The sequence below is a fragment of the Hemitrygon akajei genome, chromosome 18 (assembly GCF_048418815.1).
Source record: "Hemitrygon akajei chromosome 18, sHemAka1.3, whole genome shotgun sequence".
Lineage (NCBI taxonomy): Eukaryota > Metazoa > Chordata > Chondrichthyes > Myliobatiformes > Dasyatidae > Hemitrygon > Hemitrygon akajei.
The window spans coordinates 22,422,029-22,436,080 of NC_133141.1; the positions used below are offsets into that span (position 1 = coordinate 22,422,029).

The window sequence follows — 14,052 nt, forward strand, 5'->3', positions numbered from 1 at the left end:
GGCTGTTGTGTTTTGAAAGCTCTGGGTTGACCCATAATGGGTCAAATTTGTTGTCAGAAGTGAGAACAAACCTGTGATTCCGTCGTGCCTTTCCCTGTCTCTGGATGTCCCAAAGGACTTTTCAGACATTGGTACTTTTTCATTCACAGTTGCAATATGTGAAACTGGACAGCCAATTTGTGCACAGCAAGCTCCCAGCAATGTTGTGACTCACATACAGTCAGGTGATCACATTTAGTGACGTTGATTGGGGAGTAAAGGATAGAAAGACAATGAAGAGAACACTGCTGCTTCTTTTCAGAACACCACTCAATCATCCTGAAAGAACATCTCATCCGAAGGAGGGTGCATTACTGCGCAGTCAGTTCAGATTATGCTCTCAAGTCTCTGGAAAGAGTCTTGAACCCAGAGCTTCCTGATTCTAAAGGGAGATTCTAAGTTCTGTGTGGTTATTCTGCCGAGCATTGTTGGCATGCTAAGTTGGCGCCGGAATGTGTGGTGACACTGGCGGGCTGCCCATGGCACGTTGGTTGGTTGTTAGCACAAACGACAGATTTCACTGGATGTCTCAATGTCATGTGATGAATCTGAATTAGCATCTGAGTGCTCTGCATTGAGCCCCTGATTCCAGGTGCATGGGTAAGGAATAGTCACCTAGGAAATGAATCAGCAGCCTGTGGACCTGTCCTACCATTTGAACCTGCTCCTCGAGTTTGTTGGTATTTTCAGAGGTCTCATTGATTGCCCTGTTGGATTCAAGTCACCCACCTTAGATAATTCGGAGGTCAAATCTTCCTCAGCCTTAAATATTATCCATAACAAGTTATGTTAATTGTGTGTGTCTGTGAATGTGTTTATGTCTCTGTGTGTGTGATGGGATTCCTTGTATAAACCAAATCTTGAACATTCAAATGTAGCATTCCATGGAACAAAGAACTTAGAAGAGTACAGCACAGGAAAAGGCCATTCGGCCCACAGTGTTGTGCCAAACCAGCCAGAAAAAGCAAATGAGAAACACCCAAACACTAATCCCTCCCTCCTACACCATGTCCATATCCCTCCATCATCTTTACACCCACGTGCCTATTCAAGGGTCTCTTAAAAGCCTCTAATGTATTTGTCTCTACAACCATGTCAGGCATCCACCACTCTGAGTAAAAAAAACTTCCACCTCTTCTCTTCTTTGGCTGTCCATCAACTTTCGATGATGACTGAGGCCTGGGCAAGGTTGTATGTGAGACTGGCAGTTGCCCATGCTGCAAGTTTCCCCTCTCCACAACACCGATGTTGTCCAAGGGAAGGGCATTAGGACCCATACAGCTTGGCACCGGTGTCGTCGCAGAGCAATGTGTGGTTAAGTGCCTTGCTCAAGGACACAACATACTGCCTTAGCTGAGGCTCGAACTTGTGACCTTCAGATCACTAGACCAACGCCTTAACCACCTGGCCACGTGCCACACATCCACTTGGCCTCATGTCCCCTTGAACATACACCACCCCACCCCCCCCCCACCCCCCCGCCTTCAGTGTATGCTCTCTGGTATTAGACATTTCAACCCTGGGAAACCGGTGCTCCCTGTCCACTCTATCTGTGCCTCTCATAATCTTATAAACCTCTATCAGATCTCCCCTCAGCCTCTGCCGCTCCAGAGAAAACAGCCCAAGTTTATCCAGCCTCTCGTGATAGCCCTCTAAACCAGGCAGCATCCTGGTAAACCTCTTCTGCACTCTCTCCAAAGCCTCAATTTCATTTGGATGTTGGATGCTGTAGAATGGGCCCAGTACCTAGTGCATGTTTTACAGGTTTTATAATGAAGAGGGATGTTGCAGCATTGTCATGTATTATCTAACCACAGCTAGCATAATGGAGCAGTGCTATTTCTATAAAGTACAGCATAGACCTCTTAAAAAAAATAAAGGGAGAAAGACTTGTATTCTCATAACCCAGCGAACAGCCAGTGAAGCGTAGTTATTGTTTTTCTGCTGCCAATTTGCAGGGAACGTTCATGCGAGCAATAAAGTGATAACAGTTTGATTATCTGTTTTTTTAAAAGAGCAAATTAAATCATGAATCCACAACTCATATTTCACATTGAATCCTTACATTCCAAGTTGGACCTAGGGTCTTAATTTCAAAATGTAAAGTCATGTGATAGCAAAGCTGAAGCGATCCAGCGGCCTATAGCCTTGCTTTATTTGTAAATAGAACTAAACAGTTTGAGTACTTTGTTTTATTTTTGCACCATCTATCATTTAGTGATCAGCACTGTAATCTTCTGCCAGGTTCTTTTAAAAATGTGGTAAAGCCTGGGTAATTCTTTATTTGACTTGGACACAAATTTGTAATCTCTTCAAACCTTTGAAATGATTGCAGGTTTTATATTACCAGCCTCTCAAATCTCTTCATCGTGCATTTTTACTCCTTCCAATCAGCTTCCGTCTCAGCTCTTAGTATGTGTTGGTGTTGGCTACTGAGCATTCACTGGCAAGCGTATTCAGTCGCTGCTCTGCCATAAAGGTGCTTTTGTTTCTTGCAGTCTCCATGCTCGAGGAACAAGCGTCAACATCAGGAGCTCATTGCTGAGTTGCGAAGGCGCCAGGTCAAAGATCACCCGTCGGTGTATGAAGGGAAAGATGGAACCATTGAAGACATCATCACAGGTGAAGTGTGAGGATACGTGCAGGGTCAGCTTAGACAGGGCCTGCGTGTTTCAAGGCTGATAATTTGCCAATGTGTGATGGGCAGCATGTTTGTGTACATTTGATTCGGTTCCAGTGAAATTTTTGGAATGCTTCCCCGCGCTGTTTGTCCAAACCACTGACCTTAATTTTCTTGCTGCAAACTTGACTTGGTTAACTCACTTGAGTGCCAAGATTAACAGCCTTGTTTGAGTTGAATTTCCTTCATTCTGCTTGAACCAATCGCCTTGTTTAACTGCTTGCCTGCATGGCCAAGCATTTCTTGATATTGTGTTTAGATATTAATGGCTCAATTCCAAGGTGGAAGGAACCCCAGCAGAGGCCTCTCACAGGCACCTGAAGTAGGGAACCCTCTCGTTGTCAGGAATCAAATCAATTGATTGTCATTGGATTAAGGGGTTGTGAACGACCACTCGTCCATTAATCCGGCCTCTGATTTGTTGCCAACTAGTGCTTGTGAGTTGCAAGCTTGACCTGCTCACTGTGTGTGTCTGTGCTCCTACTCAAGAGTGAAGGGACATGGGCCAACTCTCCCTCATACAGACTCAGGAGGGGACAGGTCACCTGCAGTTCAGCTTGTCTTCCTGCAGTCTTCCGTCCAAAATTCTCTCTCTGTGTCTCACCCCAATCAGCCCCAGAGCAGGTAGATTAGCGTCTCTTTTTGCTGTCACTACATGAATAACCCATGTGTGCACAAGGTGACTGCATTCCTGTTTGATTTCTTTCTCATATGCTGCTAGCTGCCTGGTGTTGGTGCTTAGGTCTCTGACATCATTTAGTTGGTGATGGGTGAAGGAGGCGAGAGGGATGTGGTTTTCTTCTGTTGTTTTATTTGGATAGGTGAAACCTCTGTCATCTTCAATCACAAACAAGAGGAAATCTGAGCACCACACGCAAAATGCTGGGGGAACTCAGCAGGCCAGGCAGCATCTGTGGGAAAGAGTACATAGGTGCCTCTGTAGACGCTTCCTGGCCTGCTGAGTTCCTCCAGCATTTTGTGTGCGTACCTCGATCATCTTGTCTGGATGCTGCTCCCAATTGAACGAATACCTGAAGGCTTTAAAAATATCCCGGCTCATTTATACTTCCATGCATGCGCTTTTGATTATGACTGACACTGGATTCACAACAAAGCACATAATCTGCATATAAAGGTTGGTTAACAGCTGCCGGTTATATTAAATCACTGCAATTAAAAGGCACAGCAGAAATCTTTTTTCCAAGCGGACTTTTTTTAGATTCGGAATCTTTAGAAAGAGCTTGCATTTAGTGCAGCAAAATCACTTCTCTTGCTCGGAACTCTGGATGCAACATTGTTGAGCATAATCAAGTCTGAGATTCAGGAACGCCATCAGAATGAGAGGATCACGAGAGTATATGACTAGGACTTCAGACTTAAGGCAGTGAAGCCATAGCTTCCACTGGTAGGTCATTGAAAGTCCAGAGGCCAGGATCTAACGAGGGTAGATGTGGAGGTTCCAGAGGTTTAGCAGGGGACAAGGCATGGAAGGACTCAGAGGAATGAGGAAAGTATTTTTTTCCCTCATAGATAGGGAGAGGAGGAGGCTTTCACTGTAGGGCTGGAGGTGGGATGAGGCCAGATGGCCCTCTGTCAACTGGTACAGACCCAATGAGCCATAAGACGTAGCAGCAGAATTAGGCCATTCAGCCCATCAAGTCCGCTTTGCCATTCCATCATGGCTGATCCTGGATCCCATTCAACCCCATATACCTGCCCTCTCACTGTATCCCTTGTTGCCCTGACCAATCAGGAAACAATCAACTTCTGCTTTGAATATACCCACAGACTTGGCCTCCAGCACAGCCTATGGCAGAGCATTCCACTGATTCACCACTCTCTGGCTAAAACAATTCCTCCTTACTTCTGTTCTAAAAGGGTGGCCCTCAATTTTGAGGCTGTGCCCTCCAGTTCTGGATACCCCCGCCAGAGGAAACATCCTCTCCAATCCACCTTATCTAGTCTTTCAACATTCGGTAGATTTCAGTGAGATCCTCAAATGGCCTCTTTGTGCACCACTCATGTTTTATGACTCTGTTCCTGTGACCAACGAAGAATATTTTAAAAATTAAAGTGTAGCTCATCTGAGGACCAGTATAGGCCCACAAACTCAGAGTGTGTGAGAAGATGGGCAGCATAATTCTCACAGGGTTGAAGTTGGGGAGGGGGGCAGCTGGGAGTGAATAAGAACAGTAGAGTTTACAGGTAGCAATTATTTACAATGTATTGCTTGCAACCCAGTTCTTGCTTAATCCATGGCTCTGGGCACACTTGTTGCTACTCCTTCCTCAATGCTTCAACACAGGCCTGACCTCATATAAAAGTGGTTTTGAATCCCCTCCTCTCTTGTTCTGCGGTTTTTAACTTAAAAACAAAGACAAGAGAATGGTATTGGGAATGCGACCAACCCTAGTGGGCATAAAGTTAAGGAAATGGCTGCTATTGTTTTCATATAGATAAGTATCTGCCCTCCAATTAGCAGCCAGTCAACACAGCACAACGGAAATTTGTGCAGCTAAAGCCCAATTCCTTTTTCAGTACTGCAGTGTGTTGGTCTTGGGCAAGATCATTCTTGGGATTATTCCAATCTAGTATTCCAGGCTCTTCATTTTCAGTGAGACTGTTCCAGCCATGTGTATTTCTTCATGATTCAGATCTGATCCAACAAGTGATGGTCTTTCTGACAAAGGTTTCACCTTCCATTGCACGTGTTGTGTTTTTTGCATTGTCAGCATTACAAGGCAGTTCCCAATGCTGTGATTTAACGTGGCTTCTTTTTCTTTCCCTTCCCCAATCCTTCTGCTGCCTTCTCTCCTCGCTCTCTCTCTCTCTCTCTCTTTCTCTCAATTTGTCTCTCCCTTCCTCCCCTCTCTCTTGCACATCTTCTTCCCACAGTGTTGAAGAGTGTGCCCTTCACAGCCCGAACTGCTAAACGTGGCTCCCGGTTCTTCTGTGAAACAACATTGTGTGAAGAGTCCAATTGTTAATGTTTCTGCCCTCTACAGTCTGCCGTTTTGACAGGTTTATATCATTTTTGTTCTCTCTCTCATTTGCATTGCTGTTGCTCTTGAAGCTCATTTCTGGATCCATTTAACAGATGTCCTTTTAGAATTTCCAAAAAAGAAAGCTTTTGTTGTTCCAGAGGATGGCAAAACTGAGGCTTAAATGTAGCCAGATCAGGATTCACCCAGCCATTATATTAAACTAACTCGTTCAGCTCCCAATGCAAGCTCTCCTGGATTGATGCTTGGGTTGAGAGGGGAACTACTAGGATGGTTGAGGTGGGGAATGGGTACTGCCTCTCAGTAGCCATTGCCCAGGAGCATTGTCGTTGGCTAACTAGAAACTCCTCCTCTAGTCCATTGCAGTGCCATAACTTATGAAGCAAGTCTTTCAGGGCAGCCAAGGAACTCATCTGTCTTTGTGTGTCTGATTTCATATTTTACATTGCTCTTGTCTTATTCTCCTCACATAATTATTTTCATCAACTTTTACTTCTCCTTATACCAGGAATCGACTATTTTGTCTCAAGTGACATCCTACCATCTCCTTTAAATGGAAAAGCTTTACCTATGGGACTATCAAAGTAATTCCATTTTCCCACAGGATTGTCTCCTCTCTTCAGCACCCTCAATTCATGCTATCGTTCCAGCTAAAACTGGCATCCATACAATTCTGTTCCTTTCTTTCTCAGAAATGTATCTCCTTCTTGCTTGCCATCATTCATTCATCTTCATTTTCTTAATTTCTTTAGTGAACGGGAAGAGTGTGATCCATAATTTTCCAAATTCTCCAATGCGGGTAAGGATTCGTTGTGCAACCTGGAGCAGTTGTGAAGGCAATGTGCTCGCCAGCTTACACGTCCCAAGCTCAAAGTCAAATATTAATGTGGCTCAAGCATCAAGGAAGGTTCCTCAGTGGAAGGAAAGGCTAGGGGACAACTTTCAAATGCTTTTGTTTCATAGTCTAGCTCAACTTATCGGCCTTCGGTAACCATTCAAACACGGGACTGTTTGATCCTTCCCAAACAATTTGAGAAATTACTGGCAACCAATTGAAATTATGGAACAAATGCCACTTTGGCTCAAACATGGGTGTTCCTAGGCAACTCTGAGACTCCTTTCTTTCACAGACCAGTGTGGTGCTCTATAAACAGATTGAAAATAAAGTAGGTCTTTGACAGCAAGGCCCCTTTTCCCTTATTATAGACTGTTACAAATTGGATGAAAATAGTTATGTGTCGGCTCATTACCTTGTTCCGATCAACTGGTTATGATGCATCACTAACTCTTCCCTACAAAGTAGACACATCACTATCATCCAGCTAGTTTACACAAAGTACACTGCAGATGCTGTGGTCAAATCAAGACGTACAAACAAGCTGGATGAACTCAGCAGGTTGGGCAGCATCCGTTGAAAGAAGCAGTCAACGTTTCGGGTCAAGACCCTTCGTCAGGACTAAAGAAGGAGGGGGCAGGGGCCTATAAAGAAGGTGGGGGAAGGGTGGAAAACCAATCAGAGGAAAGATCAAGGGGTGGGGGAGGGGAAGCAGGGAGGGGACAGGCAGGAGAGGTGAAGAAGGAATCTAAGGGGAAAGCACTATGGGTAGTAGAAGAAGGCAGAGCCATGAGAGGTGATAGGCAGCTAGAAGAGGAGACAGAGTGAAGGTGGGATGGGGGAAGGGAGAGGGAGGGAATTACCGGAAGTTGGAGAATTCGATGTTCATACCAAAGGGCTGGAGACTACCCAGATATCCAGCTAGTTTGTTTTCCAAGTTGTTTCGATCGCTCAGCTGAAGGCAATGATGTTCCCCTAATACCATACACCCAAGTGTGCTCAAAGACTTCATCGGTGCCAGGCTATTGAAGTGTGGCAGGCACCAGAGCAGAGGTGATTCCCTGACTGATTTTGTTTTTGTTCCACCCATTCTCAACTGTGGCTGAGTGGGTCACACTGTTGTGTCTGAGGGTCGTGGTTGCATGTTCCACACTCTGGGGACTTGAGCATGTATTTTAATACATTACTGAGGAAGTATTGCACTGCTGAAGGTTTAATGTCACATGAGACTTTAAAGAAAGGACCTATTTGACCTCTCAGGTGGACTTAAATGATCCCACTGCAGTATTTGAAGAGAACATTTCTCTAGCATCATGATCAATACTTATCCTATATCCAACATCACTGAGGAGTGCCATATGTTTGTGCACTACTTGGTATTTCCTATATTCATACATCCACCATGGCTTCACTCCAGAAGTATGTTCTTCAAAGAGCTTCTTCTTTGTGGCATCTTGAGTTTGTGAAAGGCTTTTGTGTTTCCCCATAATGGGAACCCATTGCTCCCCGATTTGACAGGATTTCCCGTCCCTTGCAGCCCGGTAGTGTAGCACTTTCCCCATTCAGTCAAAAGTTGGGATATCCCCTTTTCAAAATAATATCTTCCCTGTTATATTTCTGGAATGTTGAATGCCAGCTGCACTTGATCATGACTTCACCTTCTGTAGAGAAAGGAGTTTTGGAAGGGTGCCTCTTTTTGGGACAAATTTGAGACTGTTGGTTGCTAGTCAAATAATTGTATTTGTGCAGCCAGGCGTGAAAGTAGGCTTCTGAGCAGATCTTACACAGTTGCTTCAAAGCATAGGATTGAAGGTAATAGAAAGGCAGGGTGGGGCAGGTTGAGTATTTTCTGTGGATCTATAAATAACTGGGTATTAAAGTTCGGGTGGAGTTCAACTTGCTAAGTAACAGAAGACATTAAAGGGGCTGGACGGCCAGCTCCATTTCCTGTGTAATGAATGCATCTCATCTCCCCCTTTTCATTAAGAAACTAAATCATCTAATGCCTCTTGCCCTTCAGAAGAGCATTCTCCAAGCAACTTCCCCACCCCTCCCCCACCTTTGTGGCTCTGCTGAGGTAGAGCATATGCGTTGCTGGCTCCTAGCCAATTAATTGGAGCACAGTGTTAGCGCATCATAATCAGACAAAGTACAAGGGAAGAACCTAAAGCAGTCCAGGTTCATGTGAAGACAGCTGCTATTGGTTCTCTTGTTGAGTAGTGATGTCTATCCACTCCTCCTCACCCTCCTGTGTAAAGCAGGTGGAGGGATTACCCATTTGACATGAATTATGGAGTTGCTTTGGTTTCCTTTGACTAAGTTTCCTCCTTTCTGATAGGAAGCAGGTCACCCAGCAATGCTACCTGTTTGCAAGAGAGGTAGGACAGGACCAGCAGTACTTTTTTTAATCACTGAAACTCTAAAGCTAAAAGGAAAGGGTTTGGGACTGTTTAAGTGTAATACATGGGGAGCCCTGCATTATGCCCAGCTTATACCAAACACCTATTACAGCAGTCCATTTCAAATTAAATGCCACTCCCCACACCATTAGTTGGATAAATGTGCACACAAAGCATCTCAGTTGCTAATGCTTGCTGAACTTTTGCTTGCGTAGAGCTTGCTGTCTTGCCACTATGCCATCCCTGCATCCCTATAGAGTTGCTTTGCTTTAACCCTTACTGTCCAGTCAACGCAATGAAGCCATTGGTGCCAAAGGCCTTTACCCTTCTCTCTGCTTTGTCTCTCATAGATCTTAGAAATCAACCTTACCGGCGTGCAGATGCAGTGATGCGACATGGATGGAAACACCTCTGAAGAAAAGACTTGAGTGGGGTTGGGTCAGATTGGAGGGATAGGGGAGGTGGTGAAATTGCGACCAAAACCGATGCTGAAAAAATCTGTTCCATGGAGGAGCATTTTGGGATGAACTTTTCATTGGCTCATACAACACTCTGAAACGAGGAAATTCCTGAACATGTGTCTTCTAATCCACTACAGAGAGGTGCACAAGATATGGCGTTGTGTGGAGAAAAGCTTTGAGGGAGCAAAACAAGAACACAGCTACTTTTTGAAATGGGGGTGGGGGAGCAAACTTCTACCTCGAACAAATCCACCGAACTCGCTCACTGTCTAGCAAGTGAAACTTATCTTGCAGTGCACTTGACATCCCAACTCTCAAAATAATGCTTGAAGTTGGGTGGGAAGAAAGCATCCATTAATGGGATAAAAAAAAGCTTGAAGTGTCCTTCCAGTCAAACTTGGGGTGCCATGAAACCTTAATGCCTTTCCAATCAGTATTATGAAGTATTTTTTTACTGTGTTTGTAGTCTTGATTAATTTAAGATTTTTTTTTTCTGTTGTCACTGTAGAATTGGCCTTCTGAGGCAAGTCCAAAGGAACTTTGTCATCTGTTATTGCCAAAGTAAGATGGCAGCTGCCTTCTGTGGTGGAACCAGTGGTGTAGAAGTTTGCCTGTGTTGTTTATGTTAAATATATTATGTCGCATCATATACATCTTAACACTGAAATTCCAGGAGGGGAGTTCAATGCATAGACATGACTATATCTTAACCCAAACAGCACCAGGCAAGTTTGTATTCCTTGTCTTTCCTTGCATTGATTTTGAACCCACATGGAACTTCTGAGCGTTTTGAGCTAATGAGCTCTCTCAGTGTTTGGGCTTACTTGGGAACCATCTTCAAAGCAAGAACAAAGGCTCCAGTTGCTCTTGCAGCTTATTATACATGGGAAGTTATTTAACAAAGGCACAAGAATTTTCTTTCCATTCTGTTAGGGAATTCTCAATTTAAAAAAATATTAGACCTATATAATCTCTTTAGACATGAATGTAAAGATATATTTTTCTTGGTAAATGAAACTCCTTTTGTATTAACTATGGGTTTTCAGTCCTTTGGAGATGCTCAGAAATCTGCAGGATGTGAATCTTAAACTACGTAGATTTTATTCAGAGTTCGACATCCAGTCTATTCCAGGTTACCCATTTGCTTATCACTGCTGCAAAGTTCAAAGGTTAATCTTTTGCCAACTTACATTGGATGCAATTTTTCTGGACCCTGTTACTAGTATTCAACAGGGTAGCTTCAAGTTAATGAGCCACTGCCAATTCTGGACCCAACACGTCCACCCCTGATTTAAAGTAACTGCGGTCCATTGCAATCGGAATTGAGATCTGGGAGTTAATGTGATTCTTATTTCATGTATTTTTAAGGGTCCTTTGTGGTTAAATAGCCAGTAGTCTTCTGCAGCTCATTTCGGGGGATGGGAGTCCACTTGGGTGAGGTCCCAGAGACTGATTTACATGAGGTGATGAGTGGAGTGGGCACAGTAGGTGCGCAAAACACTGGCAGAATATGTGCAATTATCAAAATCAACATGGTCAGGGAGTCTACCTGTCCAGTTTTTGCTGGTAAGTTATGGTTCCCAAAATACATGTTGTTACCCAAATGCAAGCTTAAAGCAATTTAAAGATTGACAGGTCTGCTTATATTTTTCAGACAGTACTAAATTTATACTTTATTGTGTAAAGTTATTCATTGCTTTTAACCTTAAAATGAGTTCCTGGAAGCTGTCCACATTCTGTTTGGGGAATTGAAGGTTGTAGTCTTAAACTGAAGGCCAAGAATCAAAAGGTTTACATGTAAATATAAGGTATTCAGATGCCTTTTTATAGCTATGGTTTTATCCTATGTCATTTTGCAGAAGTAGTGAAAATGATTTTGTATGGGACCATGTTTAAAATCGGCCCGTACTCTAAACCAGGTTCTTAGTCCTTCGATACATCATCACCGTTTGAAGCAGAAAGAAGGTCACTCTTCCTATTAGGCCTGTCTCAGTGTCAGCTTCCTAACTAGATCCATGTACTCTCATCCTGTTTCTCTTCTCTCACAAGTTTTTATCTCTTCCTGTTCAAATCCGATCCAATTCCCTTTTCAATGATAGGTCCTGTGTTCCACTTTCCAACAACTGACCAATTTCTTCCTTATTCTTGGCATTTCAATTGATAGTCAGTGATCCCATTTTTATTTTCAAATGTACAAAGCAATATTTGGCAGCATGTCATGAGGTTATTGAACTAACGACCCCAGGAAAGGCAGCTGGGGACTTTATTATCTGGAATTAAAGGATCAGCCATGACACCACAAGGCTATTGGACCTCTATTTTTAAAAAAAATCAGGTTCATCAGTGTCCTTCGTGGAAGGAAATTGGCCATCCTTATGGTGCCTGACATAGATATGACTCCATTTGGTCAACTGTCAACAGCTCTACTATGGCACTCAAAGGGTGCTGAGAGATGGGAAATACATGTTGGCTTTGACATCAATGCTGGCATTCTGTAGATAAATATTTTTTAAGTTACTCCTCTTCCATAATTTAGGAAACTGTGAGCCTGTCTCTCACTTTTCCAATGACAAAAGCTCTAATTTATGAAATGGCCTACAACTATTTAAAATTAATCTTCCCACTCCCTTTCCAAAACTACTACAACTATCCTTTTTTGGGAGGCTCAAAACTCCACACAATGGTCCTGCTGTGGTCTAAACTCCATCTTGTTAAGGAAACATGACTACTGTGGCCAAGTATTGAGCAGCTTTTAAAAGCCCAGACCAACTAATCTTGTCCTTGCTGCACACAATTCTACTGAATATGTTAGTATGACACTGAATTTTATTCATTGCGATGTTCTCTTGTGATGTTATTTCCCCTGAACACTGTTTGGGTGCAATATTTCCTCTATTGAGTGAGTGTCAATACTCAGTGGACAGAGTATTTTACGAAAAATGGAAATCTAATTTAGTGCCAGTGCAATGTGGAAGCTTCACCTTGACTCTGCTTGTCACACTGACCACATTATGTCCTAATGCTTGTATAGACTCCCGAAAGTGGCAAAGGTATGGCCACACTTGTCCTCCCTCTCTTTGTATTTCTTGTGTGTGTATACGAGACTCTCTCCAAATCCTTTTCACTCACTTTCTGGCCTGTTCTCAAGCCCATTATGCTGCTATATTACAGAGATTGCCTTAGGCCTGATTAGGCCAAAACCTTGTCGTTAAACTTAGCTAACTTTATAGCAGGTGTAGCCAGCTTTCTCCAGTGAGATAACAAGTCCCATCAAATGCAAAATAATGACCTTTGCAATCATTTGGAGCATTCATCAGTGACCATAAATCTCCCAATTGTTCTGGAGGCAGGGGCTGTGGAGAATTGATATATATTAGCTGGTTTACTGATGACAGTGTCCTAAACCTGGCGTGAAAGCAGTTTTATTTATTGGAAAACATTTTTCTTAAATTATGTTTGTAAACATTGCTGTCCAAAGACTACAAAACTATTTAAAGCAAGATGTTGTTATGGTTTCAAAGTAATTCATTGGCCATTCATTTCCTAATGCACTAACCTGTATAGCAAAACTTTTTAAATGACAGTTTTAAAAAAAAGTTAAAAGTTTCAATATACTGTACATTACTTCTCCTGCACCCCAAGTATTAATGGAATCTTTCAGTGATGTCATGGATTGCATCACTGCTTAGGTTCATGTCAACGTCCAGTAGAACAGCTGAAATAATAATGAGGGAGTGGGGTTGGTGGTATGTCTACCCAACACTGGTTATTACAGGAGAAGTATACTGTGGACTTGGGGGAAAACAGCCTCTCTACCTTCCTTGTACAAATTCATAAAGCTGCCACTTTATTTTATTTTGTCTTTTTTCCATGTATTCCATATGAAGTATTTAGTTTGTATTGTAACCATTCCATTTCATTCCAGACTCTGCAACTTTGTAGCTTACTGTACCTTTTCATTATTGTGTAAAGAAAAGTTCAATTATTTTCAATGTTCAATGTTTTTTAATAAGCTGTTTTTAAAAAAAAAGTATGCCAAAGTTGAGGCTTTCGGTCTCTTCAACAATTCTGTACATATTATTCTTAATAATTATTATAAATCCAGCTCTCTGGTCTAAGTGTCGTGATTTATCTGTTAAATCTTCAGTGGAAAGTTGAAGTAATACAGATCAACTATAGTTAACAATAGTTAACTATAGTTAACAGATCAACAGATAGTACTGTACACCTCATAGCCAGATTTTGGGTGAGGGGCTGTGGTGGGGTGAGAATTGGCAGAAGAGCATGCTGCTGTTCACAGCTCATATCCCCAAGACCCAGTAAGTTTTTACCTCCAAGTGTGCAGCATGAAAGCTAAGATGCTGATAACAGTTTGTTCTCAAAGTTTTCCCAGTGACAGTTCAATTCTTCAGGACATTTTTTTATTGCTATGATATCTTGCACACAGTAGCATGTTGGAATACAGCAGTTCTGAGCCATGGACATCAGTAGTACTTAATGCCCATTCCCCTATCTGCCCCTTGAAGATGGGGGGGGGGGGTGTGGTGAGCTGCCTTCTTGAGGTACTGCAGTCCTTCAGCAGTGTTTTTGGGGAGGAAGTTCCAAAATGTAGACCCAGTGACAGTGGAGGACCTGC

The 14,052-nt window shown here is 42.9% G+C and overlaps 1 protein-coding gene across 5 annotated transcripts in view; it reads left to right on the top strand.

Moving 5' to 3' along the window:
• The window catches only part of LOC140741182 (formin-like protein 3), a 174,168-nt gene extending 160,648 nt beyond the window's left edge, over nt 1-13,520 (top strand). For 2 of the 5 annotated variants that reach the window (XM_073071057.1, XM_073071059.1), the window contains 3 exons: nt 2,538-2,661; nt 5,615-5,740; nt 9,306-13,520. In XM_073071057.1, the coding sequence (XP_072927158.1) occupies nt 2,538-2,661; nt 5,615-5,706 (216 nt within the window). In that variant the 3' untranslated portion in view covers nt 5,707-5,740; nt 9,306-13,520. Of the gene's footprint in view, nt 1-2,537; nt 2,662-5,614; nt 5,741-6,473; nt 6,521-8,894; nt 8,935-9,305 lie in introns of all 5 variants that reach the window. The other 3 variants (XR_012102021.1, XR_012102020.1, XM_073071058.1) reach the window with 3 other exon arrangements.
• Nucleotides 13,521-14,052: the final 532 nt, after the last annotated feature.